General features: G+C 36.6%; 1 protein-coding gene across 4 annotated transcripts in view; it reads left to right on the top strand.

The window, feature by feature from the left end:
• Window positions 1–20,457, top strand: part of WDR19 (WD repeat domain 19) — a 109,947-nt gene that overhangs the window by 57,281 nt on the left and 32,209 nt on the right. For all 4 annotated transcript variants that reach the window (XR_003612767.2, XM_028126579.2, XM_028126571.2 and 1 more), the window contains 9 exons: window positions 369–478; window positions 4,571–4,628; window positions 7,095–7,235; window positions 7,316–7,398; window positions 7,867–7,950; window positions 9,398–9,544; window positions 9,865–9,989; window positions 12,022–12,134; window positions 13,729–13,797. Coding sequence is in view for 3 of the 4 variants with exons in the window: in XM_028126579.2 (XP_027982380.2) it covers window positions 369–478; window positions 4,571–4,628; window positions 7,095–7,235; window positions 7,316–7,398; window positions 7,867–7,950; window positions 9,398–9,544; window positions 9,865–9,989; window positions 12,022–12,134; window positions 13,729–13,797 (930 nt within the window). In the remaining variant the exon portion in view is untranslated. The remainder of the gene's footprint in view (window positions 1–368; window positions 479–4,570; window positions 4,629–7,094; window positions 7,236–7,315; window positions 7,399–7,866; window positions 7,951–9,397; window positions 9,545–9,864; window positions 9,990–12,021; window positions 12,135–13,728; window positions 13,798–20,457) is intronic.

The raw sequence follows: 20,457 nt of genomic DNA, 5'->3' as shown, positions 1-20,457 counted from the left end.
CCCTTCTAATAAGAAAAATTAATCTTAATTGATTGGATTGATTTTTAATTCAATTTAATTTTTTCCTATTGGTAAAAATGAAATACTAAAGAATAATATTTTGTTAGGTAGGATTGAGTTTTGGAGGACCATAAACCATTTTAATAGTAAGATGTTTTTGCTCTCCAAGAACCAATTTTACCCCTGTGGGAGCTCTGTCACTCCCACTGAGAATGTATGCTCGAGTAATATACTATCCTGGCCAAGGTCAAGTTCCACTTTTTAAACAAAAAGCTTTTCTGATCACTTCCAGTAAAACTAGCACTGTATGGTGACTATGCAGAGTAATTTGTTCATTTGGAATTAAGGTCTCTCTCTCTTCCCGGCAGATGAGAAGGGACTTACAGCACTGGGACAGTGCCCTGCAACTGGCAAAGCGGCTGGCCCCGGACCAGATGCCATTTATATCAAAAGAATATGCCATTCAGCTTGAATTCACGTAAGTCCTTCTCTTTATGTTTTTTAGTCAGTTGCTAACTGCTGAATATCTTCAATTCCAAACTGCCATTAATGAGAAGGCCCTCCATTGATTGAATAATTGCTTGTTAGGGGTAAAAAGCTATATTATTTGTACTTCCAAAAAAAAAAATGTCTTTTCTCACTAGTGAAGGCTTGTCCAGGCCTTTATCCACTTTGATTTTTAGCATCAAAATTGAAGTCTGGGTGTAAGCCTTTCCTACACTCAGAGTCTATCTAGATATAATTTTGAATCACACTTGGCCAACAACAGTTACACCTAACATTGGGGTGACGGACTGCTTTTCACAGCCTGTGTTCATGATGTTGACCTTTTTGAAGACTTTGAGGATTTGCAGTGTGATTTCAAGTCATATTGAAAAAAAAAACACAGAATTTGGTCTACATCTTCTGTTTGCTTAAAATTATAGTTTTTCTCTCTTTAAATTCAATTGCATATGGATAAAAATTAGAGCTGAAAGTCAAGCCAGAAGCTTTTCACAGGTGGTATTCAGCGCTTGAGTAATAATCCTTCATGCTACATGAATAGGCTTCACAAATCTCTCCTACCTTGGGAAACAATCTTTTCCAAGAGCTTTGGAGTTTTCTGGTGCTCTTCATTGCTCGACAGTCTTAATTGTCAATAGTCATAACAAACTGTAGATTTATATTTCATTGCAGAATAAAAGTGTGATTTTAGAAGGTTTCAGGATCTAGTTTTAAGCTCACAGGCAGCCATAGTTAGTGCTACCAATTCAAGTGAATAATTTACTTGCAAATCAAGTTCACACAGGTACGTACAATAACAACTGTATCACAACAGGATAGTTTCTTTTGACATTTATTATACATTCCAGTTTCAAAAATAGTGAAATGTGGAAAAGTATTGGTCTTTGAACAAAGAAAATATGGTCCTAATGGTTTTTTAAAAATATTTTTATAAAGTTCTACTTTATTTTTAGCAGACTAGATTCATTGAGAGTACTGACACCCAAACTATAGCTGTAGAAATCATTTTGTCAAAAAGTAGTCTTTCATTTCTAACCATGCTACCTTATTTGAAACTTTATGTTTTGCAAATAAAAACTTTTTAGAGATTTTATTTCTTTTGTAGTCAACCTCAATTTAAATTTGTCATATATCTGCCCCTTGAAAAGTAACTCCGTAGGGACACCTGGCTGGCTCAGTTGGTAAAGCATGTGACTCTTGATCACAGGGTTGTGAGTTCAAGTCCCATGTTGGGTGTAGAGATTATTTAAAAATAAAATCTTAAAAAAAAAAAAAAGGTAACTTCGTATACTAAAAAGGGAAAATTGCAATCTTAGTGCATAACCTAAAGACCAAGGCCTCTCAGTGCCTTGGCCTCCATCTCTATCCTGAGAGTAGTGACAGGGTCTTAGAGCACAAAACCTCTGTGCTGAAGGGAAAAGGGTCATTACATTGGGAGATGACCTACCATATCCTCTCAGAACACAGACAACCTAGGAAACCCTTGGACCATGCCGAAGACGTTTATTTTCTCTTTTTTGGAGGAAATCGAAGCTTTTGTAGCAAACTCAAACTTTGTCTTATTATAGTTGGTTGAGCTGAGGCCAGTTGAAAGCCAGTGCTTTGTTGTTGACATTTTTTTTGACTTCCAACACTTTCTAGCCACCAATTCCCAAAACTTTCACTGTTATTTGGACTCTGATCTAGACATACACCCCAGTCCCCAACAATCAAGAGTTTCATTTGTAATCATAGTAACTAAGTAGGTAGGTCTCATCATCATCAAATATCCCAGTAGCCACCTGCTCTGACTTTGACCCCTAAGGCCCCAGGCCTCTGCTCAATGCCACATCTGTTTCATATGCATCCAAGACCTTGATTAGGTCAAAGCAGAACCAGTCTGTCACCTGTGGGGAGGATTTAGTTCTCTAGTCTGAGAGTAGACTAATCAGCTAGATCCATATGAGAGTTCCAAAATAAGATAATAATAAAGTGATTAAGCTAAAATAACATAAAAATAAAGTGACTGCTCGGAAATTTTAACTTAGCCTCCCCTAATTGGGTTTGCCCACGGAAAACCTCAGGCTCCGGATGGAGGAACTGTTATCCCTATTGTCAAGAAACATCCCTAGCTGTGTTGACATAATTGGGTCCAAATATTAGAAATTTCCACTTAGAAACATTGCTGACCACAAAGCCTGGGCTGTCCAAAACAAAGTTCTTAAACAGCAGAACGGCTTCTCTTCCAAAAAATTCCTTGTACACCAACAGGTGGGGAAACTGATTGAGGCTTAGTGAGGTTGGATAACTCGCCTCAACTGGTAAGGTGGAGCTCAGGTAGGTCTCAGATAATGCCATTTTCAGAGAAGATGGATCTCCAAATGGGTCTTAGCCACAAATCACAGGATTCATTCTGTCCCAGATAATCAAAACAAGATTATAAATAGGTCTTCTGGATATGGAGATCCATGTTAGCATCAGTTATGGGAGTACTATTATTATTTATATTATGTATAATACTTTTTATCTCAGTAAGAACCAGGGCCGCCAATACTGTAATCCTAAGTGTTCCTTTATGTCTACCTGATCCTTTCAATACATATTCTACTTATAAATATTGGGCCTTTGGAAAATGCATTCATTTTTATGGTCACATGATTGTCATATAGTGCCCTAAAAGAGATCATCAAAAGTGGCCTATTCAGAAGACATGAACAGACATTTCTCCAAAGAAGACACACAGATGGCCAACGGACACGTGAAAAGGCACTCAGCATAACTCATCATCAGGGAAATGCAAATCAAAACCACAAGCAGATATCACCTCACACCTGTCAGAATGGCTAAAATCAAAAACACAAGAAACAACAAGTGTTGGTGAGGATGTGGAGAAAAAGCCCTTGTGCACTGTTGGTAGGAATGTAAGCTGGTGCAGCCCCTGTGAAAGGTAGTGTGGAGGTTCCTCAAGAAATTAAAAATAGAATTATCATATGATCCAGTAATCCCACTACTGGGTATTTACTCCAAAAAACTGAAAACACTAATTCAAAAAGATGTATGCAATCCTACATTTACTGCAGCATTATTTACAAGAGCCAAGATATGGAAGCAACCCAAGTGTCCACTGATAGATGAATGGACAAAGAAGATGTGGGATATATATATATATATACACACAATGGGATAAAAAAGAGTGGCCATAAAAGTTGGCCATAAAAAAGAGTGGTCTTGCCATTTGCAGTAACACAGGTGGATCTAGAGGGTATAATGCTAGGTGAAATTAAGTCAGTCAGAGAAAAACAAATACTATGTGATTTTACTCATGTGTGGAATTTAAGAAACAAAATAAATGAAGAAAAAAGACAAAAAAACCATACTCTTAAAAATAGAGAACAAACTGGTGGCTGCCAGAGGGGAGTTGGGCGGGTGAAATAGGTGAAGGGGATTAACAGTAACTTATGACAAGCACTGAGGAGTGTATAGAATAGTTGAATCATTGTACATCTGAAACTAATATAACACTGTACATTAATTATACTTGAATTTAAAAAAAAATTTTTTAAACACAAAGGATTCCCCCCAAAAGTGGCCCATCACATTTAACGTAGCTCCCGAAAATGCCTAATATACTACAAAGTAAGTACCCTACAGTCTAGCATAATCCAGCTTTATAATTATTTTTTGAGAGGGAGAGAGTGCGTGCGCACTCGAGTCAGTGAGGAGGCAGGGAGCAGAAGGAGAGGGAGAGAGAGAACCGTGCTCAGGCTCCATGCTCAGCTGGGAGCCCGTGCGCAGGCTCCATGCTCAGCTGGGAGCCCGACGTGGGGCTCAGTCTCACAACCGTGAGATCATGACCTGAGCCAAAGTCAAGAGTCAGAGGCTCAACTGACTGAGCCACCCAGGCGCCCCTATAATTATTTTTAAAGTAGCAAACAATAAGGAACTGCACTTGAAAAAAGCTTATATGTTGTTTATCACATCTTTTGTGAGCTCAAGCAACTCAGTGACAAAGATTATCTTTTAAATCCTGTATATGTAAATAAGATACATATTAATGTATTAAAATTCACTCTGATTTTTCTTTCAGGGGTGATTATGTAAATGCTTTGGCTCATTATGAGAAAGGAATAACTGGTGATCATAAGGTAACCTTGAATAAAGATATGTGTAATTATCTTTACGTTTGTTAGTTTTGTTTGAAAAGCCATGGTCTGAATTGCATTTTATTTATTCAATATCTGGTAGGTGAGCTCTTTTTCAGTTTATTAACAACTTTGCAAGGATATAGTTAAATCATTTCAAAACACTTAAAAATTAAAGATGAAAATACTTTTATCAGTCTGAAAAAGATTTCTTTTATATGCTAACTATGAGCTTCTTACTAGTGTCGGGAGTAAAATTTTTTATCCTTTCCCACTTACAGTCTAACTATGACTTTCACGAGGCTTTTCCTTTCACTCTCTTAAAAAGTTTCAATAAGCCCTGTATAGTAACTCCCAGGCCATAAAAGTCGGTTCTGCTGCTTCATCTGTCACATGATGATCCTGGAGAGCATGTACTTTACCCACTATTCAAGCCATTCTCCCATCCCAGAATTTTAGCTCAAGAAACTGGATTTTGCAATGAAAGTTGATGTTTTTACGTGATGTCTTGTAAAGACTGAAAATCTTATATCCTGTTTTATAGCTAGACTTTTTATTACAGAAGTAATACAGTTTCATTACAGTCCATTTAAAATATCATGACAGTGTAACACGAAAAGCGAGAGGCCTACCATTCTCTCCTCTATCACACGACTCAGTGGTCACCACTGTTCATAGTTTTATATATTTCCACACAGAATCTTTTGTAAGCATACAAATATGTATGAAATGTGGGCTCTTACTAAATATGAAATCATTCATTTCCATTCATTTAGCAAAGATCAGTTGAAATTCATTCTTTGAAAATCAGCATTCTGCTTTCTTCATGGTTTTTCAAGTCAATACATACAAATCGATTTTAATCTTTTAAGAGTTTCTAATATTTTGTTGTTTAGATTAGCACAGTTTTTTCATCCACTCCCTTATTGAATTGTAATTGTTCTTGCCTTTTTTACTATCAAAAATACTGCAATGAATATTCTATGTAGTATACATGTATCTTTAACTACCTAAGATAGTATATAGTAGTATAAGGTATATATTATACACACACACACACACATATATATATAAGATAGTATAAGGATATATTCTTATAGATGGGATTTCCAGGTCATAAAATGTATGCTTTTAATTTTTTATAATGTCATGTTGCTCTCCAAAAGAATTTATAGCAACTCATACAGCTATAGGCCATATATGAAAGTGTCCATTTCCCCCCACATTTCCAACAACATCAAATGTTATATTTTATCTCCTCTACCAATTTCATAAGCCAAGAAGTATTTTGTATGTATTTGATTATTAGTGAAGCTGAGCATGTTTTATTTATTGGTCAGTTATATGTTTTTTTATTAATTCCCTGATCATATCCTTTGCTCATGTAACTTGGGTTTTTGATATTTTCTTTGGCTACATATATTTTAGGTGTTTTTTTTTTTTAATCTGTGTTATTGAATACACTAACCACTAGCCACACATAGCTATTTAAATTATTGAAAATTAAATAAAATTTAAAATTCAGTTCCTCTGTCACACTGGCCATATTTCAACTGCGCAAGAGCCACTTGTGACTATTAGCTACCATGTTGGACCAGGCAGATATAGAACATTTCCATCATCACAGAATGTTCCATTAGACATGCTACTTCACATAAAATGCAATCTGACATTCTCTTTCACTAGTATGGATTAGTTGCTTGAAAAGTTCTTTAGTTATCTTTAATGAATTAAACAATTTTACATAAAGTTTTTAATGTTTAATCATGTCTAGCGGAGAAATCTTCAATTTGGTAAATTTTTTTTCCTTAATTTTGTTCATAGTATTTATGCTGTGTATCTAGTATATTACTTCTTACATAAAATTTTATACCAAGAAGAAATACAAAGATATACAAGGCATTATAACAGGGGGTAGTAAAAATGTGTTCTTAAGCATAAAAGATATAGACTTCTTTTTTTTTTTAGATTTTATTTAAATTCAAGTTAGTTAACATATAGTGTATTATTAGTTTCAGGGGAAGAATTTAGTGAATCATCAGTTGCATATAACACCCTGTGTTCATTACATCAAGTGCCTTCCTTAATGCCCATCACCGATTACCCCATCCCCCACACAGTTCCCCTCCTGCAACCCTTAGTTTGTTCCCTATAGTCTCTTATGGTTTACCTCCCTCTCTGCTTTTATCTTATTTTTCTGTTCCTTCCTCTATGTTCACCAGTTTTGTTTCTTAAATTCCACATATGAGTAAAATTATATGGTATTTGAAAAGATCTGGACTTCTAAAGAAACAAATGTAACTTTGTACCAGGTGATTAAAAAAAAAAGAGGCCTGATCTTGAAATATGCCTGAAAGGATTAATGAAAGTAGTATTTGGGCTTATTTTAGATTTAAATTAATTTTTTGGCTGAAATACATCAGTTTAACTTAAGGTCTGATTTGTTAGTTATTTGCCTTACGATTCCAGGAACATGATGAAGTATGCCTGGCTGGGGTGGCCCAGATGTCCATAAGAATGGGAGACATACGCCGAGGGGTTAACCAGGCTCTAAAGCATCCCAGCAGGGTCCTTAAAAGAGACTGTGGAGCCATATTGGAGAATATGAAGGTATGCTGTTCTCTGCATAAATATTCGTGTGCTCTTACATGTAATAAATTCAGTGTTTTAATAATGTCATATTAATTTAGCAATTTTCAGAAGCAGCCCAACTGTATGAAAAAGGTCTCTATTACGACAAAGCAGCCTCTGTTTACATCCGCTGTAAGAATTGGTAAGAATTTGCTAAAATTTGTTCTGAGCAGGTGTGGAAATGAATGGGTCCCGTGTGGTCTCCCCTCTTGCTTCCTTGCTGTTCCTCCTGCCTGGACATCCTGTTCCCTCTTCTCTTTATCTCCTTCTTGTTCTTCGATGAGTTCATATTCATAGTTCACTTTTCAAAGAACAGCGCGTCCTGTCAGTTTGGTGTGGGGAAATCTCTGATCAGACAACTTACCAGGGAAAAAAGCCCTATTGTTCCCGAAGAGCTAATGAACTGCCTTCATTTTCCCACTAAGAGGGAGGGCGGAGGTGTGGTGTCAGAAGGAAAAGTAGTTATGTCTGCTTTTACCTATAGGAGCCAAGGTTTTTTTAAAGATCATGATAGCTGTGTTTTGAATCCTAAAAACTAACATTTGATTGTAGGGAGCTAGTCTGGGAGTGAACATAGTGCTGACATCATTCTCCTAAACCTACATTCTAGGGCAAAAGTTGGTGAGCTTCTGCCTCGTGTTTCTTCCCCAAAGATTCACTTGCAGTATGCCAAAGCGAAAGAAGCAGATGGAAGGTTTGTACAGTTTCTCAAACTCGTACAAATTTAAAGCACTGTGTAAGTTTGATAAATTAACCATTGACCTTTGCAACCCCTGTGAAAGGCAGAAGGGAGGAAGAAAACATCTTTTCCCTTCCCCTGGCCTGAAGTGCCAGACTATTCTGTTTCTCCCATATGTTATATACCTCAGTTGATCCTTTGTGTATTCAAATATAGGCTACTGTCTCTTTTTATATGAGAGTTAAATATTAAAGTTGATATTTCTGATATAATACGGCATGAAAACAAAGTGATCTTGTTTTATCAAGAAGGATAACTTACGGATGCAGAGGACAAGAAAAGTGAAGAAATATGAACTCCACACCTACGACTATACAGTATGAGCCGCAAAACAGCGTCAAGATATTGCAATGGATAGTTAATATTCTAAATATACAAAGATTCCCTGCATCTTGATATAAGAAACTCAAAGGCAAGGAGTCCCGGAGAAGGAAACACAATTAGGAAATTGTATTTCATACACACATGAAAAAGCTCTACCTCACTAATGATAATACTAATTAATATTAAATACTAATGATAAATAATGAGCAGCAATATGTTATTTTAACCTATCATATCATGAAAGATTTTATTTATTTATTTTTTAAAGATTTTATTTATTTGACAGACACAGAGAGGGAACACAAGCAGAGGGAATGGGAGATGGAGAAGCAGGCTCCTCACTGAGCAAGGAGCCCGATGTGGGACTCGATCCCAGGACCCTGGGATCATGACTTGAGCCAAAGGCAGACGCTTAATGACTGAGCCACCCAGGCGCCCTTGTGAAAGATTTTAAACTAATCACCATATTGTCAAAATGCACTCTGTATGCATGACTGATGGGAGTATAATCTCTGTGGCCGTTGGAAAGTTATTTGGCAATATATATTTAGAGATTCTTAAAGGTCAATACCCTCTAACTTTAGAAAAGCAACCTTAGGAAACAGAGATACTCACTAAATGTCTTATTAAAATGGGAAGAACTGGAGAGCTGGTGGGGAATGAAGAGAAGTCTTGAGCTCCCCCTAGAGGTCGACGTGCAAAGATTTTATATATCACTCTCAGCCGTACCTGTAAATGTGAAATAATCTGTATTTTCTGTTTTCTAAAGTAAGTTTATATTACTATTATAATCTTTCAACTCAAAAAAAAGTGAGGGAAAAAGTAAAGTGTAAAAAATTGTATGGTTCAGATGAGAAAATGCAAGTCGATATTAGCATTTTACTGTTAGTTTATCAAACCTCTAAAAAGAACACATTTTAGTGAGATGATTCCTTATATTCTTTCTGATGAAGAACAAAGAAGTTCAAGAAAAAAATAAGCAGCCATCATCAATAAAACATTGTCCCATTTATTGACATTTCCCCCCCCAAATATGACAGTGGTAAGAAAGCTTTTCTGAACTAAATCTTTCTTATAGATACAAAGAAGCCGTTGTGGCTTATGAGAATGCAAAACAGTGGAACAGTGTAATCCGCATCTATCTGGATCACCTCAGCAATCCTGAAAAGGCAGTCAGTATTGTCCGGGAGACCCAGTCTCTGGATGGCGCCAAAATGGTAGCCAGGTAACAGAATGCATTATTTTTGGACTTCCAAAAACTAGCCTTAAAAGAAAGTCCCCACTTCCCCTCATCAAATAAATAAATTCAAAGGGAATATTTATTCTTTTTAAATTTTTTTGTTAGGTCTGAGTGCTTAAATTCAAAGTCTGTTTGTTGTGGTCAGTGTATGAGAGTATGCTTTTCAAATATAAGTATATAGCGTGGAACTGCGGTTTGCCTAATTTTTATTTTTAAATGGCTTCTCATAGTTGCAAAAAGATTTTATTTTGTAAATTACAAACTTATTTTAAACGAGTCAAGCTGATTAAAGTACTTTGTTTTAGGTTTTTTCTGCAGTTGGGTGACTACGGGTCTGCGATCCAGTTTCTTGTTATGTCCAAATGTAATCATGAAGCTTTCACACTGGCTCAGCAGCACAACAAAATGGAAATCTATGCAGACATTATTGGTAAATACCACTGTTTGCCCTAATTTCTCTTAAAGATTTGTATCATAGGTATACTTGACTCACGATCTAATTATCAGATTGGCATGCCCACACACCATACATAGACACATGCATATCTATATGGTACTTATCAGATTTGATTCCTACTGTCTCAAAGTGAGATGGAATTATAAGACCATTTTCAAAAATTAAGGTTTGCGGGGGGGGCCTTTAAAAGAGGTCAGATTTCCCAAATTCCATTTGTCAACAGTTAAAACAAGGTTCCAAAATGAAGGTAACAGAAAATACAAAAGAATTTTTTAAGAAATATTTTCATAAATTTTTTAAATTGACTTATAAATTAAGATTTTATGATTATACTTTCATGAAGAGTGATATACACAAGATGTGATTTTCCAGAAGAAAGTCCAAAAGAGAATTTTATATTCTGAGAGCACCTGCTTATAGATTTTCTTCCCTTGTTTGCAATTATTCTTAGAAACTACTGAAATAATGTTCAGATTCTCATTTTATAAGGGCCATACATAACGTTATTTGTGGTAGTATTTTATTTTGTTTTCAGTGTGGAAAAATATACATAACAAAAATTTACCATTTTAACCATTTTTACATGTGCAGTTCAGTCATATTAAGTACATTCGCTTTGTACAACCATCACCACCACCCATCTCCAGAACTTTTCCATCATCCTGAACTAAAACCCTGTACTCAGTAAATAGTATCTCCCCATTTCCCTCTCCCCCAGCCCCTGGTAGCCACTGTTCTACTCTCTGTCTCTACAGATTTGACTATTCATAGTGTGTCATATAAGTGGAGTCATAAAGTATTTGTCCTTTTGTGTTATTTTGGTTTTTTTTATTTAAATTTATTTTTTTTTAAGTGGGCTCCATGCCCAGTGGTGCTTGAGCTCATAACCCTGAGATCAAGACCTAAGCTGAAATCAAGAGCCTACACTCAACAGACTGAGCCACCCAGGCGGCCCTGTGTTATTTTGTGTTTTAAAATTCACAAAATGACCGTAAGAATTGATGGTAGGATTTATGAGAAAATTTTATTTCAGTCTTTAAGGGAACAAATAGGTAAAAGCATCTTCTAATATCTTAGAAAGCCATTCAGATAATTGGAGAAAACAAAGAGCTAAAAAAAAAAGGAAGTACAGATAAAAGCAACATTAGAATCATTAATGTTTAACTTGATAGATGACATTTCTGTCTTAACACTGCAAATCACCATAGCACTAACGCATTGTAAGTTTTTCTCGTTTATAAGGATGTGGCTTATCCTGTATCCCACGCACACACACATACATGCACGCACACACGCACACATGGTTACTTTTCTCCACCTTTCTATACCCCCTTCTCTCGTAAACTTCCTATGTACCTTGGGCTGGAGGGCCAGGGCTGTCGTTATGCTTTGGTGCAGGAAATGGGCCTCTGACTCCCCTGGGTAAATGTAAACAATGATTTGAGGTCCTTCTTCCTCTGTGCTTAACATATTGAAGCTTCAAACCAAAAGAAAAACAATAATTATCTTTAAATGACATCTATGGGCTACTTGAATGTTATCTCCTTGTCTGACAAATACGGACAGTTGTCTAAACCAGGCATTGCTGAGACAGGGGGAAATGGATTACATTTGTATTAAGGTTGATCTATGATTGTTCTGAAACTCTAGGCACCTCATGATTGCAATTATAGTTCTAGTTGTTCCTGTTGTTTCAGGAAATGAGATTGAGACTCTTAGAGATGGATAAAAATCACGAAGGGTAATGTCAGACCACAGCCTAGATTCTCACAAAGCCTCATCATTTCCTGTCCTGATTCCTATGTAAGAGTGAGAAGAAGATGGAACAGAGTTGATATTTGGGATAATGATGGTGAATGTGTTTTGTGATGAAAACAAACACTGATATTCGCAGTTAAAATTTTTTTAATCACCTGTTTTTAGATCAACTGTTTTTAGATCTTATTTTTAAGTTAATGTAAACAAGTTTTGCTCAGATATTTTACTCAATGAACTTCTGTTGTAGGTTCTGAAGATACTACTAATGAAGACTATCAAAGCATCGCCTTATATTTTGAAGGAGAAAAAAGACATTTTCAGGCTGGAAAATTCTTCTTGCTGTGTGGCCAATATTCACGAGTTAGTATTTCCCAAGAAAATATACATTGACCTCCCCAGGAATGCTTATAGGAAATATTTTTTTATTTATTTAAGTAATCTCTGTGCCCAGTGCGGGGCTCAAACTCATGAGCCCAAGATCAAGAATCACATGCTCCACTGACTGAGTCAGCCAGGCACCCCAGAAATATTTTAAAATATATTATGCTCCCAGATACCCAGATCTGAAATCTGAGCTAATTTTAAATCATCCTCTCTCTTCCACAGCCAATCACATTCTTCCCTTGTAGTATCTCTGACATCTGTCCCTTTTCATTCTAACCACCATCAGCTTAATTCAAACCTGGGTCACCTCACTTATTATTAGATTATTACAGTATGATTTCTATTTCCCTGTTTTTAGTTTCTGTCCCTATAACTCACCCTTCATTTTGTGCCCCAGATGGTATGTACTTCCATTGCTAAAGAGCTCCTACAGCAGGGCTTATGGTGTTCAAGCAAGGGACGGAACTAAGTGAAGCTGTGCATTCGTTGTGTGACAAGCTGGGGACCACTGGGTAGCACCTGTTTGGTCTGAAGGAAATAGCTTCTGCTTCCAGAACATTGTTGCCTTTCAGGAGTTGGTCCTATTAGTGCCGGATCAGAGGATTCTTCATGAGAAACAGAAGTCTTGGTCTCCCAATTTTAAAATATGGGCCCAGGTATTTGTGTAATACCTCGCCCACCAAGGAAACATGTCTGTGTGTGAACTCAGCCTTCTGGCCACCAATTTACGGTTTCTGGCCGCTTAGATAAAGTCCAGACTCCTCAATTGGCACCCAAGAGAACTCCCACAAATTGACCAACAAGCCAGAACTTCCCAACCAGCTGCTGGCATCCTGCTGTTTCCACTGAGGAAACCTATAGTCCCATTAGCCTTTTCCCATCCCTGTTCTCACCTAGATTCCTCTCTGCCCTCCTTCCATCTACCACGGACCTGTGCATCTTCCAGGCCTTTTTCCTGGGTGGCACCTTCGGGATCATCCCTCTGTTTAATCACCTTTTCTTCCTCAGAACACCTATGAAAACAACTGGTCATGCTGCCCATTTATCGTTTAAACTTTTATAACCTTAAAATTTTTTCATAGGTTTGGTGGTGTGATGTTGTGGAGGTAGCCAGTGATGACTTAAAACGATTGGTTCCTTGTATTATCACATAACACAGATCTCCCCAGTTAGACTGTGCATAACACAACAAAAGGGGCCTTCTCCTCCTTCCTGGGATTCTCCCCGGCAGCCAGCAGGATCACATGGACGTAGCAGCACGCGGGCAGTTCATATCTGTGGAACGAACAAATGAATGAAAATAATTATACCTTCACAGTGAAAGAGGGCTTATGTTTCACTCTCATCTCACCAGAAGTCAGAACTAAATTCTTCAGAGGGTTCACTGGATCCTTCCATTGTTCAAACTGCACTCAGCCTTTTAAGTGTCTATTTTAAGACAATGCCTGCCCCTGGCTGAGAGGAAGATACTTTCAGGAACTATCATTAGTTTGAGTGTGTGAAAGCTTTGTTTTTCCCCAGGGTGAAAGCGGTCTGGAAATTTTCAATTGCTATACAATTCTCATTTCAGGCACTTAAACATTTCCTGAAATGTCCGAGCTCAGAAGATAATGCAGCAATAGAAATGGCAATTGAAACTGTAAGTAAACTCGGTAATGAGAACTTTTGAGAATGCCAATATTTTTTAAAACTTTTTGAAGTTTTAAAAAACATAAAATAGTGTAACAAGTTCCCATGTACCTGTCGTCTGATTTCACAGCTATCAACATATGACCAATCTTATCTTATTCATACCTCCCACCTCTTTCCCTATTTTATTTTAAAGCAAATCACAAACATCATGTCATTTATTTATGGGTACAAAATCTGTCTATAAAAGATAAGAACCTTTGGATTTTCTTTTAGATGTAACTTGCATGCAGTAAAGTGCACAAATCCCAAGTGTATAACTCATTTTTTCATATACGTACGCTGGTGTAACCCCTATTGAGATCAAGATATAGAATATTTCCAGCTCCCAGAAGCCTCTCTTATGTTGCCTCCCAGTCAGTGTCCCCCAGCCCAGGGTAACCACAATTTTGACCTCTATCCTTATAGATTGGTTGCATCTGTCTAGCATATAAATGGAATCATACGTATTTTGTACTATTTTGTGTCCAGTTTCTTCCAATCAACAGTAAGTCTGTTAATGCATGTGTTACTGCATGCAGCAATAGTTCATTCTTTTTTTTTTTAAGATTTTTTATTTATTTATTTTTGCAAGAGAGAGAATGCTTGAGCAGGGGGAGGGGCAGAGGGAGAAGCAGGCTCCCTGCTGAGCAAGGAGCCTGATGTGAGACTCCATCCCAGGACCCTGGGATCATGACCTGAGCCAAAGGCAGACGCTTAACCGATTGAGCCACCCAGGTACCCAGCAATAGTTCATTCTTATTCATGGCTGTGTAGTATTCTACTGTACGACTGTACCACAACATTTAGATTGTCTCCAGTTTGGGCATATTGTGAATAATGTGCCATCAATTGGTTCGTGTCTTTTGATGGACGTAACACTGCCTTATTGGGTATATATCCAGGAGTAGAATTATTAGGTCATAAGATACACATATTTTAGCAATTGTAGGTACTGCCAAACATTTTTTTCAAAGTCATTGTACCAGTTTACACTCTACCAGCAGTGTGAAAGAATTTAGTTGCTCTCTTTGCTAACACTTACCAGTCTATTTCATTGTAGCTATTCTGATAGATATAGTGTATATCATTCTGGTTTTAATCCATTTTTCTAAAGACTGATGGTACTGAGCAACTTTTCATGTGTATATTGGCCATTTGGATATCCTCTTTTGTGAAGTGCTTTTTAAATCTTTTTTCTAATTTTTAATTGTATCATCTCGTCTTATTACTGATTTGTAGGACTTTTTTATAATTTCTAGATACAAGTCTTTTCATCATATATATGTATTGTGAAAATTCCTCAAGCTGTGGCTTGCCTTTTTATTCTTCAGTGGTGTCTTGATGGAAAGAAATTCTGAAGTTTTAATAAAGTCCAACTTTTCTCTAGTGGTTAGTGTTTTTTAGTCCTAGCTAAGAAATCCATCCCATGTGTTTTCTTCTAGAGATTAGATTGTTTTAGCTTTCGGGCGCCTGGGTGGCTCAGTTGGTTAAGCGACTGCCTTCGGCTCAGGTCATGATCCTGGAGTCCCGGGATCGAGTCCCGCATTGGGCTCCCTGCTTAGCGGGGAGTCTGCTTCTCCCTCTGACCCTCTCCCCTCTCATGCTCTCTATCTCATTCTCTCTCTCAAATAAATAAATAAATAAATAAATAAAATCTTTAGATTGTTTTAGCTTTCTTGTTTAGGCCTATGCCCATCCTGAATTAACTTTAGTGTATGGTGTGAGGTAGGAGTCAGGAATCTTTTTTTCCCCATATGGATATCTGGTTGATCCAGCACCATTTATCAAAAGACCTTTTTTTCCCCACTGAATTACCACGGAGTGTTTGTCATAGATGAAATGACCATTTTTGTGTGAGTCTGGTGTTGGATTCTATATTCTCTTCCATTGATTTGTCTCCCCTGGACCACCACCACACTGTCTTAATTGTTGTGTGATATGTATTCTTTATTATAATCTACTTTCTATCTCTGTGGATTTGCCTACTCTAGACATTTCATATAAATGGAATCATTCACAATATGTGACCTTTGTGTCTGGCATCTTTCATTTAGAATGTTTTCAAGGTTCAGCTGTGTTGTAGCAGGTACTAATACTTCATTCCTTTTTATGACTGAATAACATTCCGTTGTTGGACTCTGTCACATTGTGTTTATCCATTCATCAGTTGATAGACATTTGGGTTGTTTCTACTTTCAAGCTTTTATGAATAATGCTGCTGTTAACGTTTGTGTATGAGTTTTTGTGTGGACATATATTTTCATTTGTCTTGGGTATATACCTAGGAACTGCTAGGCCATATGTTAGCTCTATATTTAACGTTTTGAGGAACTGCCCAACTGTTTCCCAAAGCAGCTAAACCATTCTACATTCCCAATATTGCATTGCAATTTTTCTGTCATTTCTTGATGTTATTGAACATCTAGTTAGGATGCAAATTTCCCCATCTCCTGTATTTCCCACTAACTGGTAATTAAATCTAGAGACTTGCTCAAACATAGATTTGATATTTTTAGGAGGATGACTTCATAGATGGTGCCATGTACTTCCTATTTCATCACATCAGTTGGCTCATATCTTTTTTTTTCTCGTTAGGATTTCGTTTGGGTCTATTTCGGATCTTTTTAAATTTTTTTAATTTAAATTCAGTTAATCAATGTATAGTGTATTATTAGTTTCAGAGATAGAGGTCAGTGATTCATCAGTCTTATATCCAGTGGTCAGTACATCACATTCCCTCCTTAATGCCATCACCCAGTTACCCCATCCCCCCACCCACCTCCCCTCCAGCAACCCTCAGTTTGTTTCCTATGATTAAGAGTCTCTTATGGTTTGTCTCCCTCTTTGATTTCATTTTGTTTTATTTTTCCCTCCCTTCCCCTATGATCCTCTGGTTTTGTTTCTTAAATTCTACATATGAGTGAGATCATATAATTGTCTTTCTCTGATTGATTTATTTTGCTTAAGTAGGCTCATATCTTAATCAGCTCAGGCTGCCATAACAAACTACCAGACTAGGTGACTTAAAAAAGAAAAATTTATTTCTCATAGTTTTGGAGGCTGAGAAGGCTAAGATCAAGGGGCCAGCCAATCTGGTTCCTGTTGAGAGCTCTCTTCCAGGCTTGTAGATGGCTGCCTTCTTGCTGTGTCCTCACATGGCCTTTCCAGGAGATTTCTCTCCCTTCCTCTTTTTATAACACCACCATCAAAAGGGCCCCACCCTCATGACCTCATCTAACTAATTACTCCCAAAAGCCCTATCTTCAAATACAATCACATCGTGGGGTAGGGCTTCAACATTTGAATTTGCAGGCTACATAAACATCCAGTCTATAATAGCCCATAATTTGTCATCTCTGTTTTTATGGTGTTAAGATCGATTATTGGATATTGAAGTGGTCAGCCTGATCCCCCCATTGTAAGGTTTCCCATCAGCCTTTCACCTAATGATTTCAGCAGCCATTAATATTTATTAGTTAAATTCATTATTTTATTAGGGGTTGCAACATGATGATATTTGTCATTCCTTCTGAATTCCACATCAGCTATTTTGTTACACTAAGATAAAAGAAAAATAGGGTAAATACTTGATTTTTTTCCCTTTATTTACTAGTTTTAAGAATAATGAGTTGGTTCCCTAGCATCCTCCAAAGGTGACCTCTAGAGGTGCTTTTGTTTTATTTTTTCATTTTTAATATCATAATATATATATATGATATAGCCAAGATATAAATTATGAGTGAATTATGAATTTGTTTTGGTTTTATTTTGTTTTAGATTGCACATATGAGTGAAATCATGTGGTATCTTTCTTTCTTGAACTTATTTCACTTAGCATAATACCCTCAAGGTCAGTCCATGTTGTCACATTTGGCAAGATTTCATTCTTTTTTATGGCTGAGTAGTATTCCATGGTGTGTGTGTGTCTGTGTGTGTGTGTGTATACATATATATATATATACACACACCACATCTTCATTCATCCTATCAATGGCAACTTGTTTTCATATCTTGGCTATTGTAAATGCTGCAACAAACATAAGGGAACATTTTTTTTTAAATTAGTGTTTTTGTATTCTTTGGATAAATACTGAGAAGTGGAATGGCTGGGGCATATGGTACTTCTATTCTTAATTTTTTGAGGAATCTCCATACTGTTTTCCATAGTGACTGTACCAATTTAAAATCCCACCAACAGTGTACCAGGGTTCCCTTTTCTCTACATCTCCAACACTTGTTATTTCTTGTCTTTTTGATAACAACGATTCTAGCAGGTGTTAGGTGATATATTATTGTGGTTTTGATTTGCATTTTCCTTATAATTAGTGGTGTGCAGTATCTTTTCATGTGCCTGTTGGTGATTTGTATGGGAGAAATATCTATTCAGATCCTCTGCCCATTTTTTAATCAGGTTGGTTTTATTGTTGTTGAGTTGTATGAATTTTTTATATATAGTTTGGATATTAGCCCCTTATTGGATATATAGTTTGCAAATATCTTCTCCCATTCAGATTTCCTTTTCCTTTTGGTAATGGTTTCCTTTGCTGTGCAACGTTTTAGTTTGATATAATCCCATTTGTTTACTTTTACTTTTGTTTGCCTTGCCTTTGGAGTCAGATCTATAAAGACATCACTAAGACTAATGTCAAGGAGCTTACCCTCCTATGTTTTCTTTTAGGAATTTTATGGTTTCAGGTCTTGCATTCAAGTCTTTACCTTTTGAGTTAATTTTTGTGTATAGTGTATCAAAGTGATCTAGTTTCATTCTTTTCAATTTGGCTTTCCAGTTTTCCCAACTTTGTGGGGGAGTGGGGCAGGGGCTGCACCTGTCTTACTCACTTTTATTTTGTTATTTGTTATTTTTTAAAATTTTTTTCTTTTTAGAGAGAGAGCACAAACAGGCTCAGGGCAGAGGGAGAGGGAGAGGCAGAATCCCAAGCAGGCTCCACGCTCAGCATGGAGCCTGACATTGGGCTTGATCTCCTGACCCTGAGATTATGACCTGAGCTAAAATCTAGAGTCACTGAGCTATACAGGTGCCCCTCCCAACACTTTTATTAAAAAGACTGTCCTTTCTTCATTGTGTGTTTTTGGCTCCTTTGTCATAGATTAATCATCCCTATATGTGTGGGTTTATTTCTGAGCTCTCAACTCTGTTCCATTAATCTGTGTGTTTATTTTTGTACTAATACCATACTGTTTTGATTACTGTAGCTTTGTAGTATAATTCGAAATCAGGGAGCATAATTCCTACATGCAGCTTTGTTCTTCTTAGCATTGCTTTGGCTATTTGGGATCTTTTTGTGGTTCCATACAAATTTTAGAATTATTCTAGTTCTGTGAAGTATGCCATTGAAGTTTTGATAGGTATCACACTTTTGGAGTTTTGATAGGTATCACAATGAATCTTAGGTTGCTTTGGATAATAGGGACATTTTTAACAATAGTCTTCTAATCCATGAGCATGGAATATCTTTCCTTATATCTGTGTCTTCTTCAATTTCTTTCATCAGTGTCTTATGGTTTTCAGTGTACAAGTCTTTCACCTGCTTGGTTAAATTTATTGGTAGGTATTTTATTCTTTTTGATGCAGTCGTAAATAGGATTCTTTTCTTAATTTCTCTTTCTAATGTTTCATTAATAGTGTATAGAAAGGTAACAAATTTTTGCATATTGATTATGTATCCTGCAACATTTATTTATTAGTTCCAACGGTTTCTTGGTGGATTTATTAGGGTTTTCTATGTATAGTATCATGTTGTTTGCAAATAGTGACACTTTAATTTCTTCCTGTCCAATTTGGGTGCCTTTTATTTCTTTTTCTTGCCTGATTTCTGTGGCCAGGTTCCATTTCTTACTCCAGACGTGGAATCAGCCATTTCTCTAAGGAGTTCTGATTCCTTTTAGTGAGAAATGGTTTTAGAGACCATAATTTGGGTGCTAGGAATATTCTGTTTCTAAGCCTTTTCAGTTATAAATGTTGGTATTTTTTATTGTGACATAAAAAATTAGTATTTTCTAAAAGTACCTGAATTTAAAGCTGCAGTGAAATTATTTAAGAATGGAAATTATTCTCTGGCCATCTACATAATGTCATTTTATTTTATTATGAAAATAGGTACATTCTCTGGTTTTCTCTGCATATCCACAACATTTTCTAAGACCTACTTCCTCCAGAAAGCTGGACTCAAGAATTCCAGTAGCTCTCAAGAATACATTTCCCATCCTTCCTACCAAAGATGGACTGGAATTCTGGTCCCAAATTCATAAATCCAGAATAATTCTGATTTGGTTAGCTCAGATGTCCATTCCAAGATTAAACAACTAGTGGCCACAGGGATGAAATATCCTGCTTTGGCAAACTTCGTTAAATTCCCACCCCTTGACATTCCCACTTGTTTGGTCATGGAGAATGGGGTCTTCGGGGCACGAAAGTCCCACTAGAACCCCATGGTTGAAATGGAAGTAGGAGCATTTCTCAGAAAAGTCAAAGGAATCAATATCAGACAAATTCTAGATGTCCCTTGCAGCTATCAGATTTTTTCTCCTTTTATTGGTATTCTTTAATTCTGCAGTATCTACTTCTAGATGTTATGCTATGTATTTTATTATAATTTTTATTAAGTCA

The sequence above is a fragment of the Eumetopias jubatus genome, unplaced genomic scaffold, assembly GCF_037043125.1.
Source record: "Eumetopias jubatus isolate StellerSeaLion01/CBP00866 unplaced genomic scaffold, mEumJub1_p1.0 scaffold_2, whole genome shotgun sequence".
Taxonomy (NCBI): domain Eukaryota; kingdom Metazoa; phylum Chordata; class Mammalia; order Carnivora; family Otariidae; genus Eumetopias; species Eumetopias jubatus.
This window is presented reverse-complemented; position numbering and strand designations above follow the sequence as displayed.